The following is a 20,819-nucleotide window of genomic DNA, read 5'->3' as shown; positions in this document are numbered from 1 at the left end:
TGGATTGGGGTGTCATCTTTGGGGCCAGAAGAGTGACAGTATTAGTTTGGCATTGAAAATGAAATAATGCATTGAAAAACAAAACTAAAACTAAAACAAAAAAAGGAATCATTGGCATTGAAACACATACATGCAAAAAAAAAGTTGCATTGTCACTGAAACAAGTATTGGCATTGAAAAAGCGTTCTGTAAAAAAAAAACCAAAAAAACAATCATAAAAAAAATAAATAATAATAATCTTTTTATCTCACTATTTTATTTTATTTTGATATTGTTTGCATTGTGAGGTGTTGTTCAATGTCAATCTTCATAGTTTTTCTTTCAGTTTTGTTTACTCAGATTTTTTTTTCAATGTCACAGGTTTCAATGCATATCATTAGTTTTTCAGTTTCAACTTTCTGTCACCATTCTGGCGTGGAGAGCAGGGGGTTGTGAACAAGCCTCTTTTGCCTTAACTTGACTTTGTACAGCAATTACTAGTTACCGAGTAACTGATGTTGTCTTTCAAAAGCTTAGCTGCACTTATAACAAATAATAGACGCTGTGAACTTTCAACAAACATTGCTGTGAGAAATTGACACATGAACTAATTCTATGTGTGGAGTTTACTGCTTTTTTTTGTATGGCTATTCTTTGTCGCATAAGATTCAGATATGATTTAGCTGATTTTAAAAACAGCTTAATATGAAATTTCTCTCCAGTCCCGGCTTGTAAGTAAAATTAAATATGCATATCTACTTCTTTGTGGGAAGAGGGAAAAATGACAGAATGTAGTCAACATAATTTTGTTTGTCCGGTGAAGTTGTGGTCAATAATGGATGAAATGAAGCAAACATGGAGTCGGTCTTATGTTAGGGTTGGGTCTCAAATTTGGCAGTCGTAGACAGGTTCATTACTAGCACCAGAATGAATCATTGTTTTAGGCTCACAGATCTCATGTGGCTACATGTGTCATCCTGGGATATAGTTCACAGATAGATGCATTTTGAAAACCCATCTCAATCTGAACCATTATCAGCTGATTACAGTAACGTTGTCTTGTCATCTACCTGGATTGTCATGTTAAAATCTGCATACCGTAAATTGCAGAAATGTGTGCAAACAGTGAACATGAAGGCAAACCACAAACAGTGGCACCATATAAGAAAGAGGTCCTTGGCTTCAGTTACTGTCTGCTTGCTGATAAAAGAGAGAGATGAGCTCCTCTGATCCTCCACCGAGTGCTGACAGAATTATGAAACCTGCATTCCACTATGTGTGTGTGTGTGTGTGTGTGTGTGTGTGTATGTGTGTGTGTGTGTGTGTGTGTGTGTGTGTGTGTGTGTGTGTGTGTGTGTGTGTGTGTTTTGTGTATTAGCAGCAAGTTGGGGCTTGTGTGAGCAGCATTTTACTTGTTGGAGTTACTGTTAGCTACTTTTAGACCTATGGTTCCCAACCCAAGGTTTGGGCCCATCACCGGAGTCAGAAGATACATTTCAGCGGTCGTGAGATGATAAATGGGTGAGGAAAGAAGAAAACTGAAAGCTTTGCTGCAGCTGAAAATCTGTTTTCATATTTTGGACTTCTTTTTTTTTTTTTACTTTTAGAGTCCAAAAAAAATTTGGTACCCATTTTAGTTGGTGTAATTGTACAGAAAGCATAGTAAATGAAACTGCATGATTAGACCTTTCCAACAATGCTAGTTGCTTGACTGTGTGACAAATTGTTGGCCAGAAAAATTATTTTGAAGTTACATTAAATTTAATCATAATCACAGATCGTTAGCCTAGTTTTATTATTTTGTTAAATAAACCGATGAAGGGAAGCTGGGTAATGTCAGAAACTAACCAGGAGAGTTTGTGAGTTGTTGCTTATTCCTGTTGAGACTGGACACTGACAGAGCGTGTGCCTGTGTCTCAAGCATAGACTGTATATGAAAGTGGACGTAGCCTCCGGGTCCAAAAAATTAGGCCAATGCGGAAATGCCTTAAACTGCAATACCACCGGGCACTTGGTGGTATTGCAGTTTACGGCACTTTTTCGGTTTTCATAGGCTCACATTCAATTTCTCTCATGAAATTCTCAGTCAATAACATGTTTCCACAAGTTTTCTCTATGTCATTCGCTAAATTCACTCTTCCAGATTAGTATTCTGGCGATCCAATTGGAAATAATCGCGTCATTAATTATAAAATAAGCTTCAAAAAGCCATGTTTTTGCGGGGCTGTGTCTGTTTGATTGATAGGCCTGTGGCACAGTCAGGTCACGGCTATTGGTGGGTGGGACATAGTATTGCCAGGTTTCCAATCAGACCGAGTCTGATCCCCCTGCCCGCTCCTCCCCCAGCTCGCCCAAATATGGTCACTTCCTGTTCCAAACTGCTTGGGACTAGCAAGATGGTTCCGGCAAATTCCGAACTCCGTTCATAAACCAACGGGTGATGTCACTGCTGGTTGCTGCTTGGTTCCAAGCTGCAGCAGTCTATATAAAGGAGGAGGTGGGGCTTGTATGTAGCTGGGCCCGATGTGTGGACACAGCTAGTGTCTGTTAGAAGCCTTTATCAGCACCGATATTGACACATTTACACGGAAAATACTCGTGCTCATCAAAAGTACATTATCTGTACTGGATAGTTGTTTCAACTGAGCCAGTTCCGACCTTGTAAGGATCAACTGCTCTCATTTTAAACATTCATCTAATGCACATGTTCAATCTCAGATTGCCAAAGAAGTGAAAACTGAAACTGGCAGCCTGACTTATAAACATCCACCTGAAAGCTGTCAAAGACGGCGTTACATCAAATAATCCAACCGCTGCAACAATAAATGAGCACAAATTTTGCATAGAATGAACTGTCACTGTGCTCATCATTTTTTCTCCTTTATCATATGATCTAAATATACTTTCCAAAGATTTTGTGTCACAGTTAATTCACTCATGATGGTTTTTGAACGCATTTATAAGATCTTCTGAGGGGTCTTGAACCCAGTTTTCACTTAAAGTGTCTGCTTGTTTACCTTAAAAACACACAATTGGATTTGGCAAAATGTTGGTCCTGGTTTCTGTGAGGACAGCTTGAAGGAGGGGATAGTTGTCAATCAGCATTTTATAGGAGTCACTGATAGCAGATCCACTCATCAGGTGGTTGTCATCAGCCTACAGTGTTGTAAAGCACTAAATGAGCCCATTTAGGTGCAAAATTGCTTTTACAGTCAGAACACATCTACATTTGGCTTGTGTGATACTGTTTCGAAAAGAGAAAGTATTTATACATCTAATTATGGAAGATTCATATCTGGTTCTGTCGATAAGGAGCTGTAAGGCTTTATTGTCTGCCAGCCCAATGTGCGTTACATTGAAACCATCAGAACACAACTGGGCTCTGTTTTGCGTGAGTGCTCGAGTATGACACGGTGCTAAAATCTAAAAAATACATGACTCCATCGATATCTTCTTATTCACAACGAACTTGAGCTACCTGAGCAGTTTAGTGTTTCTATGTGTTGTATTTATTCAGTTTGGGAAACCATGTCTAGAAAGCAAGAAAATGGACTAGATCTCATCTCTGTTGCTAGGGTCGTTGCTAAGGGTCGGACTACTTCATGGTGTGGTAAACATTGCATAAATTACATTCGCTTTGATTGACACGACCAATTGTTTTCCAGTTGTTAGTCTTAACCCCATGTGTTGCCATGGAAACAGAGACATGTAAATGAAAATGTATTTCAATTAAATAGATCATAATAAATAAAAATAGCTATGACGATGATAATACTTTATTATCATAAAAATATACCAAAATTATGACAAGAAATAAAGATACACACATTCAATCAAACAATGCAGTCATAATGTACATTTGATCTGGTCTTAAATTACATATTACATTTTCGGATTAAATGATGCACCAAAGAGTGTTCCAGTCTAACCTTTCTAAAGAAAAAAAAACGTTACTCTTGTATCTGTGGTTGAATGGTAACAATTTGTAATCACTGTTCAGGATTTTGTTATTTGGCCAGTCTTAAAATGTGAGTAGGGTCGATCCTACGATCTTTGAGCAGATTCTTATTTGGTGGCACAGTTTTAAACTTTAAAGTAGTGAACAAACGTGTACCAAATTGTATTACAATACTGTAGAACACTCAAGTAGTAGAAAAGAAGTAGAAAAACAGCAGTAGAATTTGTGTACTCGCCCCAAAAGACCTACTTTGTCCAAAAGGGGGGCCAGCCCCATAAATACAAATGTCTATCAAAGAATAAGTAAGTAACCGAGTAATAAAATTACACCACTGGGTGGCCGAATGCCACGTGACTGAAGAAGTCACCATTGGTTGGCTAAGTGAATACTGAAAGCTGCTTTTACATGTGCACTGGAACCCCAGACATTAATTGGGGGAACATAAATGCCAGAATGAGTTGGATTTAACAATAAACTGACAATACCTTGCCAGCCCCCCTAGTAAAAGCTTGATGTCTGATGGAGCTTGTCCAGAAAAAAATCACAGCAAGTGAGTGGGAGTGTTGAAGATGTTTCTAGCATGCTTTCCTACTGTGTGTCTGGACCCAAATAAAATGGCTGAAGTCACCGTTGTTGGGTCTAGATTTTTATCAATCAGAGACCACACACTCGAAACTCGATGCCGTTGTGATTGGCTTTTCAGCTGTCAGGCATCTGGTCCTGAATCCTAAACCTAACCTTAACCCTCCCACAACATAGCAGTCAACCACAGGTGGAGTGTCTTTCCCGCTGATTCAATCTTATCACCAGCCAGTCACCATTGGTCATCCAAATGCAGCTACTTCCTGTATTAATTTAAAATTAAAAGCTTTGTGTCAATTTTGCAATGTGAACACACTAACTAGGACCAAGGGGCTGATGTACAATCCTGGAACTCATCTGAGTAACTCATCATGTGAGTTCGAAAGAATTACAACTTCAGATCATAGGGACAATCAAAATGTTTTCCATCGTCACAGCCTCAACTTATTCAGTAAAATTGTAATATTCATGTTCCAAGTTCTACATCAAATATGTATTTGATTGGCAAATACATACGCTGCCAGATAATGCATTTTGCCATCTATTTGGATCTATTTGGATATTTTGGGTTCTCCAATTGTTTTTTTTTTCTGATTTGGGGGCAGAGTTTGGTTCTATACTGCTGATTTCTAGGCTCTGCTCTGCTGTTCTGTTTTGTTCTCAGTGAACTCTGTCTTATTCACCCTGTCAACCAGAGAGAGAGAGAGAGAGAGAGAGAGAGAGAGAGAGAGAGAGAGAGAGACTTGGAAAAACCCATGTTGATCCCTGTGTTTGTGTGAGCGCTCTGGGTTGCATCGAATGTTTGGAATGTTGAGGCTTTTGGCCTCACTGTGTTCTGGCAGAGGAGGAAGGAGAGGAAGAAGGAGGTAGGAGGAGAACAACAAAAAAAGGAAAATAGAAGGGGTGGTGGGGTGGGAGGAGCTTGGAGGAGAAGAGGAAGCAAAGAACAAAAGTACAGAAATGACAGTTAACTATTCAGGAAAATGTACTTAAAGCATCAAAAATAGAATTGTTAAAAGTGGCTCTTGTGTGTTGTACTGCTATATGTTATACTATTATATTAAAAACAGTCATGCATGAAGAAATATTTACATTTTTTATAAGGCTGCAATAGCTGCAACAATTTTTATTGTTGATTACAATCTTAAACATATTTAGAATGACAGAATTTACATGCCCACTGCAGTGCACGCAACCTGTGTGGCCAAGCTGGTTTGAAAAGTGTCCAAAAAAAAGCCTTCTAGATATAGGATTTATCGAGGGGAAACCCAGTGTTTCCCCTTTGATTGGGACCCCCTGCCCTTCCAGAAAGAATTGCATGTTTAGGTCAGAACCTAGGATATGGCTGGATCTTGTATGGAACTGAGGGGTTTTTAACTTGAAAAGTCACAATGTTGCTTTATAGCTCTGGCCTTGCTGTTGTGGTGCAGCAGAAAGTATGGTATTTTATGTTATTTACCTAATTTATGACCACCCTTTTCTTTCCAGCTCAGTGTGAGAGTCTCTCCCTGCGTTCTAATATCCATACTACCAAACTATTTAAAAACCTTTAGTATGTCCCATTACTTGGTAAGTTAGATGTATAGATGCCAAAAGTACCAGGATGTCCTACTACAGCCGGTCGAATTTTGCAGTATGCAGGCCAGAATGCTACTCAAGCTGCTCTGACCCACAATCCTTTGCGCAGCGGAAGAGACGTCGCATCGACTGAGCCGACGAGACAGTTGGTGGCGCTAATGCTCCGCCCACAAAAGGAAGAAGAATTAACAAATGCCGCCCTACTGATCGCGACGGATGCGACAAAGTGGGTTAAGACGCATTTTTATGATAAAGTAGTATGTCCCAATTGTACACATACTACATGCAACAGCAGATATTTTTTTAAGGGAATGCTGTAGTCCATACTAAAAGTTTAAAAACAATAGTGTGCGATTCGGAACGCACGGCATGTTGCATCTCACAGGCGCTTTGCAGGTCGGCGTTTCTGTCCTCTGGTGTTTACTCCCCTTAGGACAATTAGAAAGACAGAAAGATACAGATGAAGGAGAAAGCTTCTAAGGAGTTTCTTTGTCTAAGAGAATTCATGAGACACACTTTGCTAAAAAAAATACTTTCTCTCAGTGATAGAAGCTGTAATGAACATCTCCCTCGGTAAGAGCATTCAGAACAGTCAAAACAACACACCAATTAATCAGTTCATCCAATAGTTGGTAGAATGAAAGTGCATCTGCAACCCTACGGATTCCCAAAAATGACGGAATAGATTTGATTTTCAACAATCATTTTGAGTTTTTTCTGACATTTTACAAACAAACTATTATTGTTTTATCTAGAATTTAATGGGAAGACAAACTAATGATTACAAATAACTGTTTGTTAGAGTCTTTGTACATCATGCAAACTATTCTAAAGCATACTGAGACCCTTTACTTTGAATCCTGATATGCTACCACTGTCTTTTTGTACCCTGAAATCTAACCACAGAAGTGGATGATGACTAGATGCTGACAAACAAGATGTTTCTATTTCCATAATTCAGTTTTAAGCCTTACATCAAGTAAAAAACAAATGAAAAGTCAAAAATTTGCTTTTTGTTCCAAATGTTTTTTGGAGTTGTTCTGGATCCTTCATATTTCTCTATGTGTCTCAGTCTCCTTTTTCTTAATTGCTTTTTACTGTGTGTATTTCTCTCTCTATGTTCCTTTCTCTATGTCTCTCTGTCTCTGGTCATATGATGTTGTTGTAGAGATGAGCGGCAGTGCAGAATACTGAGCTGCAGCCAACATATTACATAAAGCTGGCTTTCTTTTTTTCTCTGACTCTTACTCTCCCTCCAGTCGTTACCAAGAAAAAAAAAAGTGAACCAAAGTGAATGAACTCACTTCCTGAAGGCACAATAGAGATTTACATCAGAAAACAAAAAGCTGACTGTATTCCCCAGTATTAAGGAACAGTCTCTATTTAAGGTACAGCGTGTAACTCCATCTGTATTTGGAGCTTCTGCAGCTCGATGGGTCTGTAGAACGATTTTGGAACATTCAGTTACAGTCATGTCGCATCCGCATGAAGTTTACTCTACAAGTTGTATTGCTTTTATCTTGTGTTTGAATCTAGAAAAAAGTTTCTAAAAAAAAGTTGGGACACAGAAAAGTCAATAAAAACTGAATTGAATGATTTACAAATAATGTTTAACGGAAAATAGAATAAACAAATCAAATGTTGAAATTGAGAGATTTTAATTGTTTTTTGGGAAAATAATTTTGAATTTGATTGGGATTTGAATCAAAGTCACATGTATACAGTGGTGTGAAAAAGTGTTTGCCCCCTTCCTGATTTCCAATTTGTTTGCATGTCTGTCACACTTAAATGTTTCAGATCATCAAACAAATTTAAATATTATTCAAAGATAACACAAGTAAACACAAAATGCAGTTTTTAAATGAAGGCTTTTATTATTAAAGGAGAAAATCCAAACCCACATGGCCCTGTGTGAAAAAGTGTTTGCCCCCTCCTGTTAAAACATAACTTAACTGTGGTTTATCACACCTGAGTTCAATTTCTCTAGCCACACCCAGGCCTGATTACTGCCACACCTGTTCTCAATCAAGAAATCACTTAAATAGGACCTGCCTGACAAAGTGAAGTAGACCAAAAGATCCTCAAAAGCTAGACATCATGCTGAGATCCAAAGAAATTCAGGAACAAATGAGAAAGAAAGTAATTGAGATCTATCAGTCTGGAAAAGGTTCTAAAGCCATTTCTAAAGCTTTGGAACTCCAGCGAACCACAGTGAGAGCCATTATCCACAAATGGAGAAAACATGGAACAGTGGTGAACCTTCCCAGGAGTGGCCGGCCGACCAAAATTACCCCAAGAGCGCAGCGACGACTCATCCGAGAGGTCACAAAAGACCCCACAACAACATCCAAAGAACTGCAGGCCTCACTTGCCTCAGTTAAGGTCAGTGTTCATGACTCCACCATAAGAAAGAGACTGGGCAAAAATGGCCTGCATGGCAGAGTTCCAAGACGAAAACCACCGCTGAGCAAAAAGAACATTAAGGCTCGTCTCATTTTTGCCAGAAAACATCTTGATGATCCCCAAGACTTTTGGGAAAATACTCTGTGGACTGACGAGACAAAAGTTGAACTTTTTGGAAGGTGTGTGTCCCATTACATCTGGTGTAAAAGTAACACCGCATTTCAGAAAAAGAACATCATACCAACAGTAAAATATGGTGGTGGTAGTTTGATGGTCTGGGGCTGTTTTGCTGCTTCAGGACCTGTAAGACTTGCTGTGATAAATGGAACCATGAATTCCACTGTCTACCAAAAAAATCCTGAAGGAGAATGTCCGGCCATCTGTTCGTGACCTCAAGCTGAAGCGAACTTGGGTTCTGCAGCAGGACAATGATCCAAAACACACCAGCAAGTCCACTTCTGAATGGCTGAAGAAAAACAAAACGAAGACTTTGGAGTGGCCTAGTCAAAGTCCTGACCTGCATCCTATTGAGATGCTGTGGCATGACCTTAAAAAGGTGGTTCGTGCTGGAAAACCCTCCAATGTGGCTGAATTACAACAACTCTGCAAAGATGAGTCGGCCAAAATTCCTCCACAGCGCTGTAAAAGACTCATTGCAAGTTATCGCAAACGCTTGATTGCAGTTGTTGCTGCTAAGGGTGGCCCAACCAGTTATTAGGTTTAGGGGGCAAACACTTTTTCACACAGGGTCATGTGGGTTTGGATTTTTGTTCTCCCTTAATAATAAAAACCTTCATTTAAAAACTGCATTTTGTGTTTACTTGTGTTATCTTTGACTAATATTTAAATTTGTTTGATGATCTGAAACATTTAAGTGTGACAAACATGCAAAAAAAATAAGAAATCAGGAAGGGGGCAAACACTTTTTCACACCACTGTATATCTATAGATCTATCTATATTTATAGATATCTGAGATCAACCTCACCTGAGATTAACCACACCTGAGATCAACCTCACCTGAGATCAACCTCACCTGAGATATACACAGTGGGGCAAAAAAGTATTTAGTCAGCCACCAATTGTGCAAGTTCTCCCACTTAAAAAGATGAGAGACGCCTGTAATTTTCATCATAGGTATACCTAAACTATGAGAGACAAAATGAGAAAAAAAATTTGTGAAAATCACATTGTCTGATTTTTAAAGAATATATTTGCAAATTATGGTGGAAAATACAGTGGGTACGGAAAGTATTCAGACCCCTTTAAAATTTTCACTCTTTGTTTCATTGCAGCCATTTGCTAAAATCAAAAAAGTTCATTTTATTTCTCATTAATGTACACTCAGCACCCCATCTTGACAGAAAAAAACAGAAATGCAGAAATTTGTGCAAATTTATTAAAAAAGAAAAACTGAAATATCACATGGTCATAAGTATTCAGATCCTTTGCTCAGTATTGAGTAGAAGCACCCTTTTGAGCTAGTACAGCCATGAGTCTTCTTGGGAATGATGCAACAAGCTTTTCACACCTGGATTTGGGGATCCTCTGCCATTCTTCCTTGCAGATCCTCTCTAGTTCCGTCAGGTTGGATGGTGAACGTTGGTGGACAGCCATTTTCAGGTCTCTCCAGAGATGCTCAATTGGGTTTAGGTCAGGGCTCTGGCTGGGCCAGTCAAGAGTGGTCACAGAGTTGTTCTGAAGCCACTCCTTTGTTATTTTAGCTGTGTGCTTAGGGTCATTGTCTTGTTGGAAGGTGGACCTTCGGCCCAGTCTGAGGTCCAGAGCACTCTGGAAGAGGTTTTCTTCCAGGATATCTCTGTACTTGGCCGCATTCATCTTTCCTTCAATTGCAACCAGTCGTCCTGACGCAGCGGTTTTCCAGCTGCAGGGAAAAACACCCCCACAGCATGATGCTGCCACCACCATGTTTCACTGTTGGGATTGTATTGGGCAGGTGATGAGCAGTGCCTGGTTTTCTCCACACATACCGCTTAGAATTAATGCCAAAAAATTCAATCTTGGTCTCATCAGACCAGAGAATCTTATTTCTCATAGTCTGGGAGTCCTTCATGTGTTTTTTGGCAAACTCTATGCGGGCTTTCATATGTCTTGCACTGAGGAGAGGCTTCCGTCGGGCCACTCTGCCATAAAGCCCCGACTGGTGGAGGGCTGCAGTGATAGTTGACTTTGTGGAACTTTCTCTCATCTCCCTACTGCATCTCTGGAGCTCAGCCACAGTGATCTTTGGGTTCTTCTTTACCTCTCTCACCAAGGCTCTTCTCCCACAATTGCTCAGTTTGGCTGGACGGCCAGGTCTAGGAAGAGTTCTGGTCGTCCCAAACTTCTTCCATTTAAGGATTATGGAGGCCACTGTGCTCTTAGGAACCTTGAGTGCTGCAGAAATTATTTTGTAACCTTGGCCAGATCTGTGCCTTGCCACAATTCTGTCTCTGAGCTCCTTGGACAGTTCCTTCGACCTCATGATTCTCATTTGCTCTGACATGCACTGTGAGCTGTAAGGTCTTATATAGACAGGTGTGTGCCTTTCCTAATCAAGTCCAATCAGTTTAATTAAACACAGCTGGACTCCAATGAAGGAGTAGAACCATCTCAAGGAGGATCAGAAGAAATGGACAGCATGTGAGTTAAATATGAGTATCACAGCAAAGGGTCTGAATACTTATGACCATGTGATATTTCAGTTTTTCTTTTTTAATAAATTTGCACAAATTTCTACATTTCTGTTTTTTTCTGTCAAGATGGGGTGCTGAGTGTACATTAATGAGAAATAAAATGAACTTTTTTGATTTTAGCAAATGGCTGCAATGAAACAAAGAGTGAAAAATTTAAAGGGGTCTGAATACTTTCTGTACCCACTGTGTGTATATATATATATATATATATATATATACATATACTGTATACTTATGCGAAACCCATGTGCATTGTCATTGGAGTCCCATTAAATTACATGTGAAAACCATCGTACCATGACAGACGAAGATAAAACACGATATAAACCTGTGATATAAAGTTTTTATTTTAAAAATTTGGATTGAAAAGAATCAAAATGCCCCAAAAGTCCAATTAAGTTGGCAAATAATTCTGGTACTTTGCCTTTGTCAAGGCTCTGTCTTCTCTCCCTGACAATTCCCTCTTTTTTTTTTTTCCTGTGAAGGTGTAGAATGTGTTCTTCACACAGGTTCTCTATGCATTGTTAATTAATTAATTAATATTGCTGAGCCTTTGTGTTTGTCAGTGCTCACATTACTGCGCTTGTTAAAAATGTGTCGGTTCAAATTTGCAGTATTTGTGACACATTACATGTTATCACGTTTTCCACATGTGCTCCCAAGTTCTATCACATAATAAAACATGTCTAAAACTTTTTTCACATATTTGTACAATGATGTCATATGTTGCAATGTGGAAAACATGGCAAACTCTTGCATTTTTTCTGCATTGTAAGTGTATTCATGTTTGTAAATGTAGGTGTGTGGGTTAGTAAAAAGAGAGAAAGGAAAAAAGGACACGTGTTGGCGAGCAGTCCTTTAGCAGCACGTGCAAAGCGTGGTAATTACAGTACTTTCATCATGCGGGGACCAGATGCACAGACTTTTAGCCTTTAAGAGAGCTCCTAAGGTGAAAGCTGTTTTAGGAGCAGGGAGGAGGACTTTTAAGAGGCGGAAGAATTTCTTTAGCAGATGGGAAAATTGCAGAAGTACAACGAGGTAGGAGAAAATATTTTTCAAACTCTGAATGAACGCGAGTTATTAAAAAAGCCACACATTTTATTATATTGTGCAGGGATGATGTTTGTGGTCGATCTCGTTAGAGACACACACATTTTCCTCTCAATGCAATAACGTCAGAAATGGAAGTAATCGCAGCTTTGAGATATTTGGCAACTGTAAAAAAAAAAAAATGCAACAGTGCAGCAGCGGTGAATCACTTCCGGGGCAAAGAGTGTCTTGTTTAATCAGCCAATCACATCTTTTGTCATAGAAATGGGGGTCAACCCACACTTCCTCATCAAGATAAAGGTTGCTGTCGCTTCCTGGCTTAGAGTTGGTCTAAGGGGTTTCCTGAATCGCTCCTAAGTTAAGACTGCTTGCCAGAAAGTCTCAGCCTAAGTTAGAAGCTCTCTGAGGGCTCAAAGACTGTTTGTGAATACGGCCCCCCTGGTCTTTAAACTGAAGCAAGAACTGGACTTGGTGGTCCGTTTAGGAACAAGCTTGTCACAACAAAGCTTAGCAAAAAAACCGAAACTGATAAACTGTCTCTGCCCAGACAAAAAAAAGCCTCTTACTTTCTGACCACTTTTAATGCAAAGAGTGCATGAAAGTCCGTTCGTCTCCAGCATTGTTCCTTCTAGACAGAAGGCAGCATACAGGGCTGTTATGTCGCTCGAGTCAGCAGGTTACGGTGTGGCCGGTTCTCCTCAGCAGAGTCCACTTTAGGGAAAAATGGGTGCAGGTTATCCTTCCCCTTTTTTAGCTTGGTAGTGGAGTTGCGGCTTCTCTGCCGGACCCCACACTCAGATCCTCAACAGTTGTATTTCGTCCAGCGTGTATGGACTGGCTTAGTGCTTCAAAAAAATTAAAAAAACGAAACCTTAACCATTCGTGATTTGCGCCTCACCATTGGCGTCCGGGGTCGAGCTGAAAAAGAGCGACCGCTCTTCACGACGCGATCCTCCCTCCTTCACTCCCCGCAGAAGGCTAGTATATTCAGCCTAGTCAGGCTTTACACTTAAGTTGTGAGGCCTGATGGCATCTGTAGGCACTCAGATTTTGTTTTTAATGTAGGACTTTCCTTGTTCTCAATCTCCATGTGGCCGTTTCCCCGACACCATTTATCAAAAAAGGACATTTTTAAGCCTAATCTTAAAAAGGAGACAGTGCGTCTCCCTTCTGAACTACAGCAGGGAGTTGATTCCACAGGAAAGGGGGCTGAAATTGTATCTGCCTCCAGTTCTACTACAAGCAGGCCGGCATTCTGACAGCAAAGTGCTCCATTGGGATGATATTATTCAAATGTCCTCATTTTGGTCAATTGTCTTCACTCCGATGGTGAAAAGCTAAAAAAACAGTTTTTCACAAAGATAGTGGTACAGGTACACACACACACACACGCACACGCACACACACACACAGTCCTCTCATTAATGAGGATAAATATAGGCAATTGAAAGAGTCATTGAAACTACTCAATTCATCCTGCTGTAGTTGTGTGAAACAAGCATTTTTGTGGAAGAACAGGAGTCTTCTTTGTTTATACGGGTCAGATAATCAGTTGCGCCTTTTAGGTGAGTACAATATAAAATGATGTATGTGTGACAGACAGTAAAAACAGTAACGTGATTTAAGAATAATGCATCTTAAAAATAAACATGGTGGAAAAACTAATAGTAAAACCATTTAAAAAAAAAAAATACAATAATGATTTAGGATTAAATAAACCATGAAAAAGGGGGATTTATTTTTTCCCAACACAACACAGGTGATTTCAGAGCACTTAACAGAAAGTTCTTAACACAGAACTTCATCACATAAAACAGAGGAACCCACGTAATACATGTAGGCCTGTCGGTACTGTTTTAAGACAGACTTGATCATAACACTTGCAGTAATGGCTCTGACGCTTTAAACTGCCTATGCTAATCCTGTTCTCTCTCTCTCTCTCTCTCTCAGAGATGTAGCATGTGTGCTGGTGTGATCGGCGGACCATCATGCACCTCTTCCTGCTGCTGATTCTTCGAGCCACAGCAGCCATAGGACAGATTGATCCTGGTATTCACGCACACACACAACCTCATTGACATGACGCATTCACCTTATCCCCAAAACACAAATCAAATCAGCTTAAAGCCCCCAAACAGCCGATTAAAGTAATGACAACCAAAAAGAAAACCTTCCCATTGTCAAATCAATCATTTTTCTGTTCAAAAAATGTCTGTATTTAAATGGTGTTTGTCTCTGTGTGTGTTTTCAGCACACTGTCGCTATGCCTTGGGCATGGAGGATGGACGCATTAAAGACAATGACATCACAGCATCCAGCCAATGGTATGAGACCACAGGACCTCGGTATGCCAGGTCAGTATGGTTTAAGAAGTGATAGGATTGGTAAATAAGTTGTAACTTTTTATTATTATTATTTACACTCAAGATTGCTATACCAGTTTTACAAAAATAATCTTGAAGCCAAATTAAACTTTAACAGAAATGGTTACACACATAACTTCATGTCATGTAAAATCATCTTTAGCTGTGGATCAAAATACCCCAAACAAATAAAAAAGTAAAATAACCTAAACAAAATGTTGAATCAGTCAAACTGCTTTTTTTTTTGGGGGGGGGGGGGGGGTCTGATAGTCAGCGCCCTCAATTCTGGTTTTGGGTGAAGTATTCATTCACTGTAATGTAGTGTATTTCATCACTGAAGTGAACACAAAAGAAAATAGCTGCTTTGTGAATCACTAGAAAACCAGACTCTGAAAAAAATGTCAAAGATGTTTCAGCATGAAGTCAAAACATGAAATGTGACTTTTTTGTTTAGGGCACACATTTATTTGATCAAACTTTTGTAGACGTTCTGTATTAACTGTGTGTGTGTTCACAGGCTAAATCGTGAGGAGGGAGATGGCGCCTGGTGTCCTGAAGGGCAGCTGGAGCCATCAGACAGTCAGTACCTGCAGGTTTGTGTCTCCACGGAGCATTAAAGGAAGACTAAAACTGTCTCAAACATGTACGGTCATGTCCAGGTAATCATATTTGTGTGACAGCGGTACAATGGTGCTCACAGCCTGTGAGGTTCTCTACAAGGCAGAGTCAGGGACTGACAAACATTTTCAAAATCTGCAGCGAGTTTTATTGGTTGTGACTTAGTATTTAAGCCATGGGTAGATTGTGTGAGAAGAAGGAGCTCTGCCTGCAGGAGAAAAAAATATGCTACACAGTCAGTTTAACAGGAGAAATCATGATAAATTCACAGTGGACTGCTGGGAGGTCTAAAAGGATGACAAGCTATATTTAAGTGCTTTGCATTGAAGATAAACCATGTAAGAAGTGTGAATTGCTGGCTATGGATACATTTTCTGCCATCAACAACACATTTTTGTACATATTCAGCCAAATTTTGTGTTATTTTTGTCATTGCCTGTGGATTTTACAAGTATTATCCACTGGGGTGCATAGTGTTGGGGTTAAAATAGCAAAGATGCAGGTTTGAAATCTTCCTTTAATCCTGATATTCTTCAGAAATGCTTCAAAACTATAAAACTGTAGGTTGAACTGAATCAATTCCTATAAAATTCTCATTTGCTTTGCCAATACGAATTAATCTATGGATTTATTTAATTAAATCAAAAGACACTAAATATTTCACCCACTTTTGTTAAATGTTGTTGACCTTTTTTGCATTTGTAGTGTCCTATTTCTCAAAATACTGTTTTTTAACAGGGGTCTTAATGATGGGAATTCATCATTAAGTGCCATGTTATTCAGAAAATACTATTTACAACATTCTTCTGCCAAGTGTTGGGGAGTAACTAGTTACATGTAACGGAGTTACGCAATTAAATTACAGAATATAGATAGATAGATAGATAGATAGATAGATAGATAGATAGATAGATAGATAGATAGATAGATAGATAGATAGATAGATAGATAGATAGATAGATAGATAGATAGATACTCTATTGTGATACAATATAGAAACAAACAAGAAAAACAGACAACAGTGTTATTGTTGTGTGATGGATTTTGCCAGAGGTGAGTTATTGTACAGTCTTATTGCAGTGGGCAGGAATGATCTCCTGTATCTGTCCTTGTGACAGCAGAGCTGGAGGAGTCTATTGGAGAGCGTGCTCCGCTGTCCCTGCAGCAGGTGGTGGAGAGGATGGTCAGGATTATCCAACATGGATAATAGTTTGTTCAGTGTCCTCCTCTCTACCACCTTTTCCAGGCTGTCCAGTTTACAGCCAATGATGGAGCCGGCCTTCTTAACCAGTTTGTTAAGTCTGTTGGTGTCGCCGGCTCCAATGCTGCTCCCCTAGCAGACCACAGCGAAGTACAATGCACAATGCCACAACAGACTGGTAGAACATCTCCAACATCTCGCTGCACACATTGAAGGATCGGAGTTTCCTCAAGTAAAAGAGTCGACTCATCCCCTTCTTGTAGACAGCGTTGATGTTGGTCTTCCAGTTCAGTCTGTTGTCATGGAGACACCCAGGTACTTGTGCTCCTCAACCATGTCCACCTCCTCTCCCAGAACTCTCAGCGGTTGTGGAGCCGTCGTCTTCCTTCGGAAGTCGACCACCATCTCTCTGGTCTTGGCCATGTTCAGGAGCAGGTGATTTCTTCCCGCCCACTCCACAAAGTCCTCCACTACTGCCCTGTACTTGTCCTCCCGTCCATCCCTTATACACCCAACCACTGCAGAGTCATCAGAGAACTTCTGCAGATGGCAGGACTCTGAGTTGTACTGGAAGTCAGTGGTGTATAAGGTGAACAGGACGGGAGACAGAACAGTTCCCTGTGGAGCTCCAGTACCACTGACCACTGTATCAGACAGCACACTGCCCAGACGGACAAACTGTGGTCTGCCTGTCAGGTAGTCAGTGTAATTGTAATTAGTATAATATATAAATGTAATTGTAATTAGATATGTTTACTCAGAAAAAAAAAGTAACTAAATCACAGTTAGTATTTAAACTGTTGGTGATTACAAAGGGTTTATATAGACAGGCAGACAAACAGATAGATAATTTATTTTTCAGAGGAAAATTAAAGCGTTCCAGCTACATTAAAATACAGTACAACCTGTGCTGCATATACAGGTGTATGTACAGGTCTGGTGATGTATGTACAAGTCCAAAAAAACAGGTAAATAGTCTAAATTACAAAGATTCTCTGTTATGTTGTGCAAGAGCAGAGTGGTGAATAATTGTGAACAAAAAAAGCAACCTCAGTCCAGTTCTCTGACTGCAGCAAAGGCAGATGAGTTGTATAGTCTGATAGCTCCTGACAAGAACGACTTCCTGTATGGCTTCTATAAACAGCGAGGTTGGATGAGTCTGTTACTGTTGGTGCTCTTTAGTTTGGCCTAGCATGTCATGAAGGGGATCGATTGTCAAGATTGTCAGTAGTTTGGCCAGCATCCCATCCTCAACCAGCTCTTCTAGTTTGACAAGCTTCGATCCGACAACAGCCTCCTTTATGAGTTTGTTCAGTCTGTTGGCAATCCTTGGCTTTGATGCCCAACAATGCCACAGCAAAAAGAAAATGACTCCTCACAACAATAGACCGATAGAACGTTTGGAGCATTTTTGTTGCAGGTGTTGAAAAACATGAGTTCATGCTGGCCCTCCTGAGGATGACAATTATATCAATTCAATTCAATTCAATTCAATTCAATTCAATTCAATTCAATTCAATTCAATTCAATTTTATTTATATAGAGCCAAATCACAACACAGGTTATTTCATGGCACTCAACACATAAAAGTCCTTCCAACAGAACTTTACAGCATCATACAGAGAAACCCAACAATTCAACAATTCCCACATAAGCTAAGAGGGAAAAACTCCTCTTTAAGGGAGAAAAACCTCCAACAGAGGGAAGGAAAAACTCCCTCTTAACAAGAAGAAACCTTCAACAGAACCAGGCTCAGGGACGGGCGGAGCATCTGCCTCGACCGGTTTGGGTAGGAGGAGAGCAGAGAGAGAAAAGGACAGCATAGAGATCCAAAACATGAACTGTTGGTGGGGTCAATAGTCACAGAGCAGAGCATTTGAGTTCTGCTTACTCTCCTGAACTAAAGGGCCCTCTTTTATTAATTCAGTAGGGCCTTTAAGGTGAATGGTAACCTACGGTTTGTTGTCAGTGGATCTCTTTAGTGGGGATGCAGTTTTCTATACAGAATCCAATTTACTCGGAGACACCATCAGTTATGCCATCAGTATCATCACCATGTGGTTCATACAGGGCATTTAAGTCAAGCAGCTTCCACTAGTGGCCTCGACAAACCATTTCCTCGCAGTTCTCACTGCCACAGTAGCTGCTGACTGGCATCTTTTAACATTTGGATACTAGCAGATCTAAAAGTCTTATTTATCTCTGGTTGTGCGCTCCAGACATAGACACAACTGAATGTATGTATGATAGGATGTATATAGTTACATTTTGATCCTTGGTTTTCATTGGTTGTCTTGTTTGTAATGTTGCAATGCCACTCATTTTCCAATCAAATCAATGCACTTTGCTTTAAACAACCACACCAAGGTGGTTAGGGACATTGTCAGATAAGACAAAGAGGTATTGAAAAACACCATTTAAGGAACCTGTGTAAAATAATTGTGAGCATTACCCATCACTGTTGATAGTTTGGAGGTGACCTGAATGTAGACTTGGTTTGAGGGTTGTAGTAGCATTATTCCTTTTATTCCAGGATGAGCTATATTCTCGTGATTTGTTTTGATGGTTGTGCTTTCAAATCACAACAATCCAAGTCTTAATTCAAGTTATATTGAAGAACTTTTCACTCAAGTTTGACAGTAATAAGTGCTGAGTACTGCTGGTTGGTTTACATTTATTTTTTGTAGGACTATTCAGCTGTATTGCCCAATTTTTTTTTTGATTCGTTAGCAAAGTCATCATAAAGTACGTTGACTACGTAGTCATATTCGTATCTTTAGATTCAACCCATGGTCTTTTTGGCTCTCGGTGTGTCATACAAATTGAGAAACAGTTTTGATTGACATGTTTTTTTTAGGTGGACCTGAGCAGACTCACCTTCCTCACGGTGGTTGGGACACAGGGACGATACGCCAGAAACTCTGGGAACGAGTTTGCCCGAGCATACCGTGTCAACTACAGCAGAGACGGCCTGCTGTGGAAGTCCTGGAAGAACCGCCTGGGAAACACGGTGAGTAACCCAAATGTTTTGACTGCCGAGGTCTGACAAAGCACCCATAGGTTTGCGATATCGTTTTAAATAAGAGGAGAAACAGACCGAACAAGCGCAAGTCACAACTAACGTGTGGCTGGATTGTGTATAAAAAATGAGGCTTTTCTTTTGAAATAAGGACTTTTAATTTGAAACAGTCACAGCATTCCAAAAGTGACTTCCTCAGTCAGTCTCACGGCATTCAGCATACATTTGATAATTTAGAACTACCTTCGCTCACTCACGCAGTCACTAGCAGACTTTTAAATCTATAGGGCTGTTGCACTGTGTTGCAGTTGGGCCAAATATTTTGTAGGAAAATCGTCTCGGCTCCAGAAAGAACAGATGGAAATCTGGAGAGGAAACGTGTGGCAGAATGTTGGAGGAGAATGGGAGGTGGATGAAGAAAAAGAAGGAAACACGCTGAGCTGCTTTCACTCATACCAGAGAAAATGACATTTACACCATTTTCCGGCTGGCCTTTAATGTTCTGGGTTTCAACAACCTTGTTTTATTTTTATCAATTTTTTTTTGTTATTATATTGTGCTTGAAAAAAAACCCATAAAAGAACCAATCAATTCTTGCAGTTGGTTGTCCAAGAAATCAAACAATGGGGGGAAGCTAACATGATAAAGTCAGTCTTCAGTGAGCAGAAGTTTTTAGATTTTGAATATTTGACCTGTGGCACTAAAAAAAAAAAGATCTAGAAATATTTTTAAGCAATGTTAAATTAATCTCTTATTTCACCAAATTATACTGCCACAATAGGAAAATGTAAGAATATATTAAAAACAGAGGAATGGTTTAATGAAAATAACATAAGGTAATACTTTCTTTTATGTGTCCATAACTTTCAAATCATTTTTGGGGGGGGAGATTCTCTTTAAATATCTATGTAACTTATAACAATAATAACAATAACTTTATTTTTATAGTGCTTTTCAAAAAAAAGTTACAAAGCACTTTACTTACGTTTAGAACACAATATGCAAAAGGATAGAATATAATGATAAAATACAACAAAAATAAAACAGACAGTCAACAAAAGGCAAGTCTAAAATAGTGTGTTTTTAAGAGTGACTTAAAAGAAAACAGTGTGTTAGCGTCCCTGATCACCTCTGGCAGTTCGTTCAATAACTGAGGGGCCCAAACAGAAAACGCCCGGTCACCTTTAGTTTTATGGTTAGTTCGGGGTGTGGTCAGGAACGACCTACTAGAAGATCTCAGCTTGCATGTAGGCTTGTAGGGGGACAGGAGGTCAGCTACATATTCAGGCGCCAGCCCCCTGAAACGTGATCAATAACATTTTTAAATCTATTCTAAAACGGACAGGATGAAGTGATTTTAAAAAAGGTGCAAT

At 39.7% G+C, this 20,819-nt stretch overlaps 1 protein-coding gene across 3 annotated transcripts in view; it reads left to right on the top strand.

The window, feature by feature from the left end:
• Positions 1-20,819, top strand: part of ddr2l (discoidin domain receptor family, member 2, like) — a 51,986-nt gene that overhangs the window by 8,892 nt on the left and 22,275 nt on the right. For all 3 annotated transcript variants that reach the window (XM_069169326.1, XM_069169327.1, XM_069169325.1), the window contains exons 2-5: positions 14,196-14,294; positions 14,497-14,599; positions 15,126-15,201; positions 19,285-19,437. In XM_069169326.1, coding sequence (XP_069025427.1) covers positions 14,234-14,294; positions 14,497-14,599; positions 15,126-15,201; positions 19,285-19,437 — 393 coding nt within the window. In that variant the 5' untranslated portion in view covers positions 14,196-14,233. The remainder of the gene's footprint in view (positions 1-14,195; positions 14,295-14,496; positions 14,600-15,125; positions 15,202-19,284; positions 19,438-20,819) is intronic.

This window comes from Embiotoca jacksoni, unplaced genomic scaffold (genome assembly GCF_022577435.1).
Source record: "Embiotoca jacksoni isolate LCO1_2020_lvr unplaced genomic scaffold, fEmbJac1.0.p SCAF_44, whole genome shotgun sequence".
Taxonomy (NCBI): domain Eukaryota; kingdom Metazoa; phylum Chordata; class Actinopteri; family Embiotocidae; genus Embiotoca; species Embiotoca jacksoni.
The sequence above is the reverse complement of the archived record's forward strand: the minus strand, read 5'-3'. Positions and strand labels throughout refer to the sequence as shown.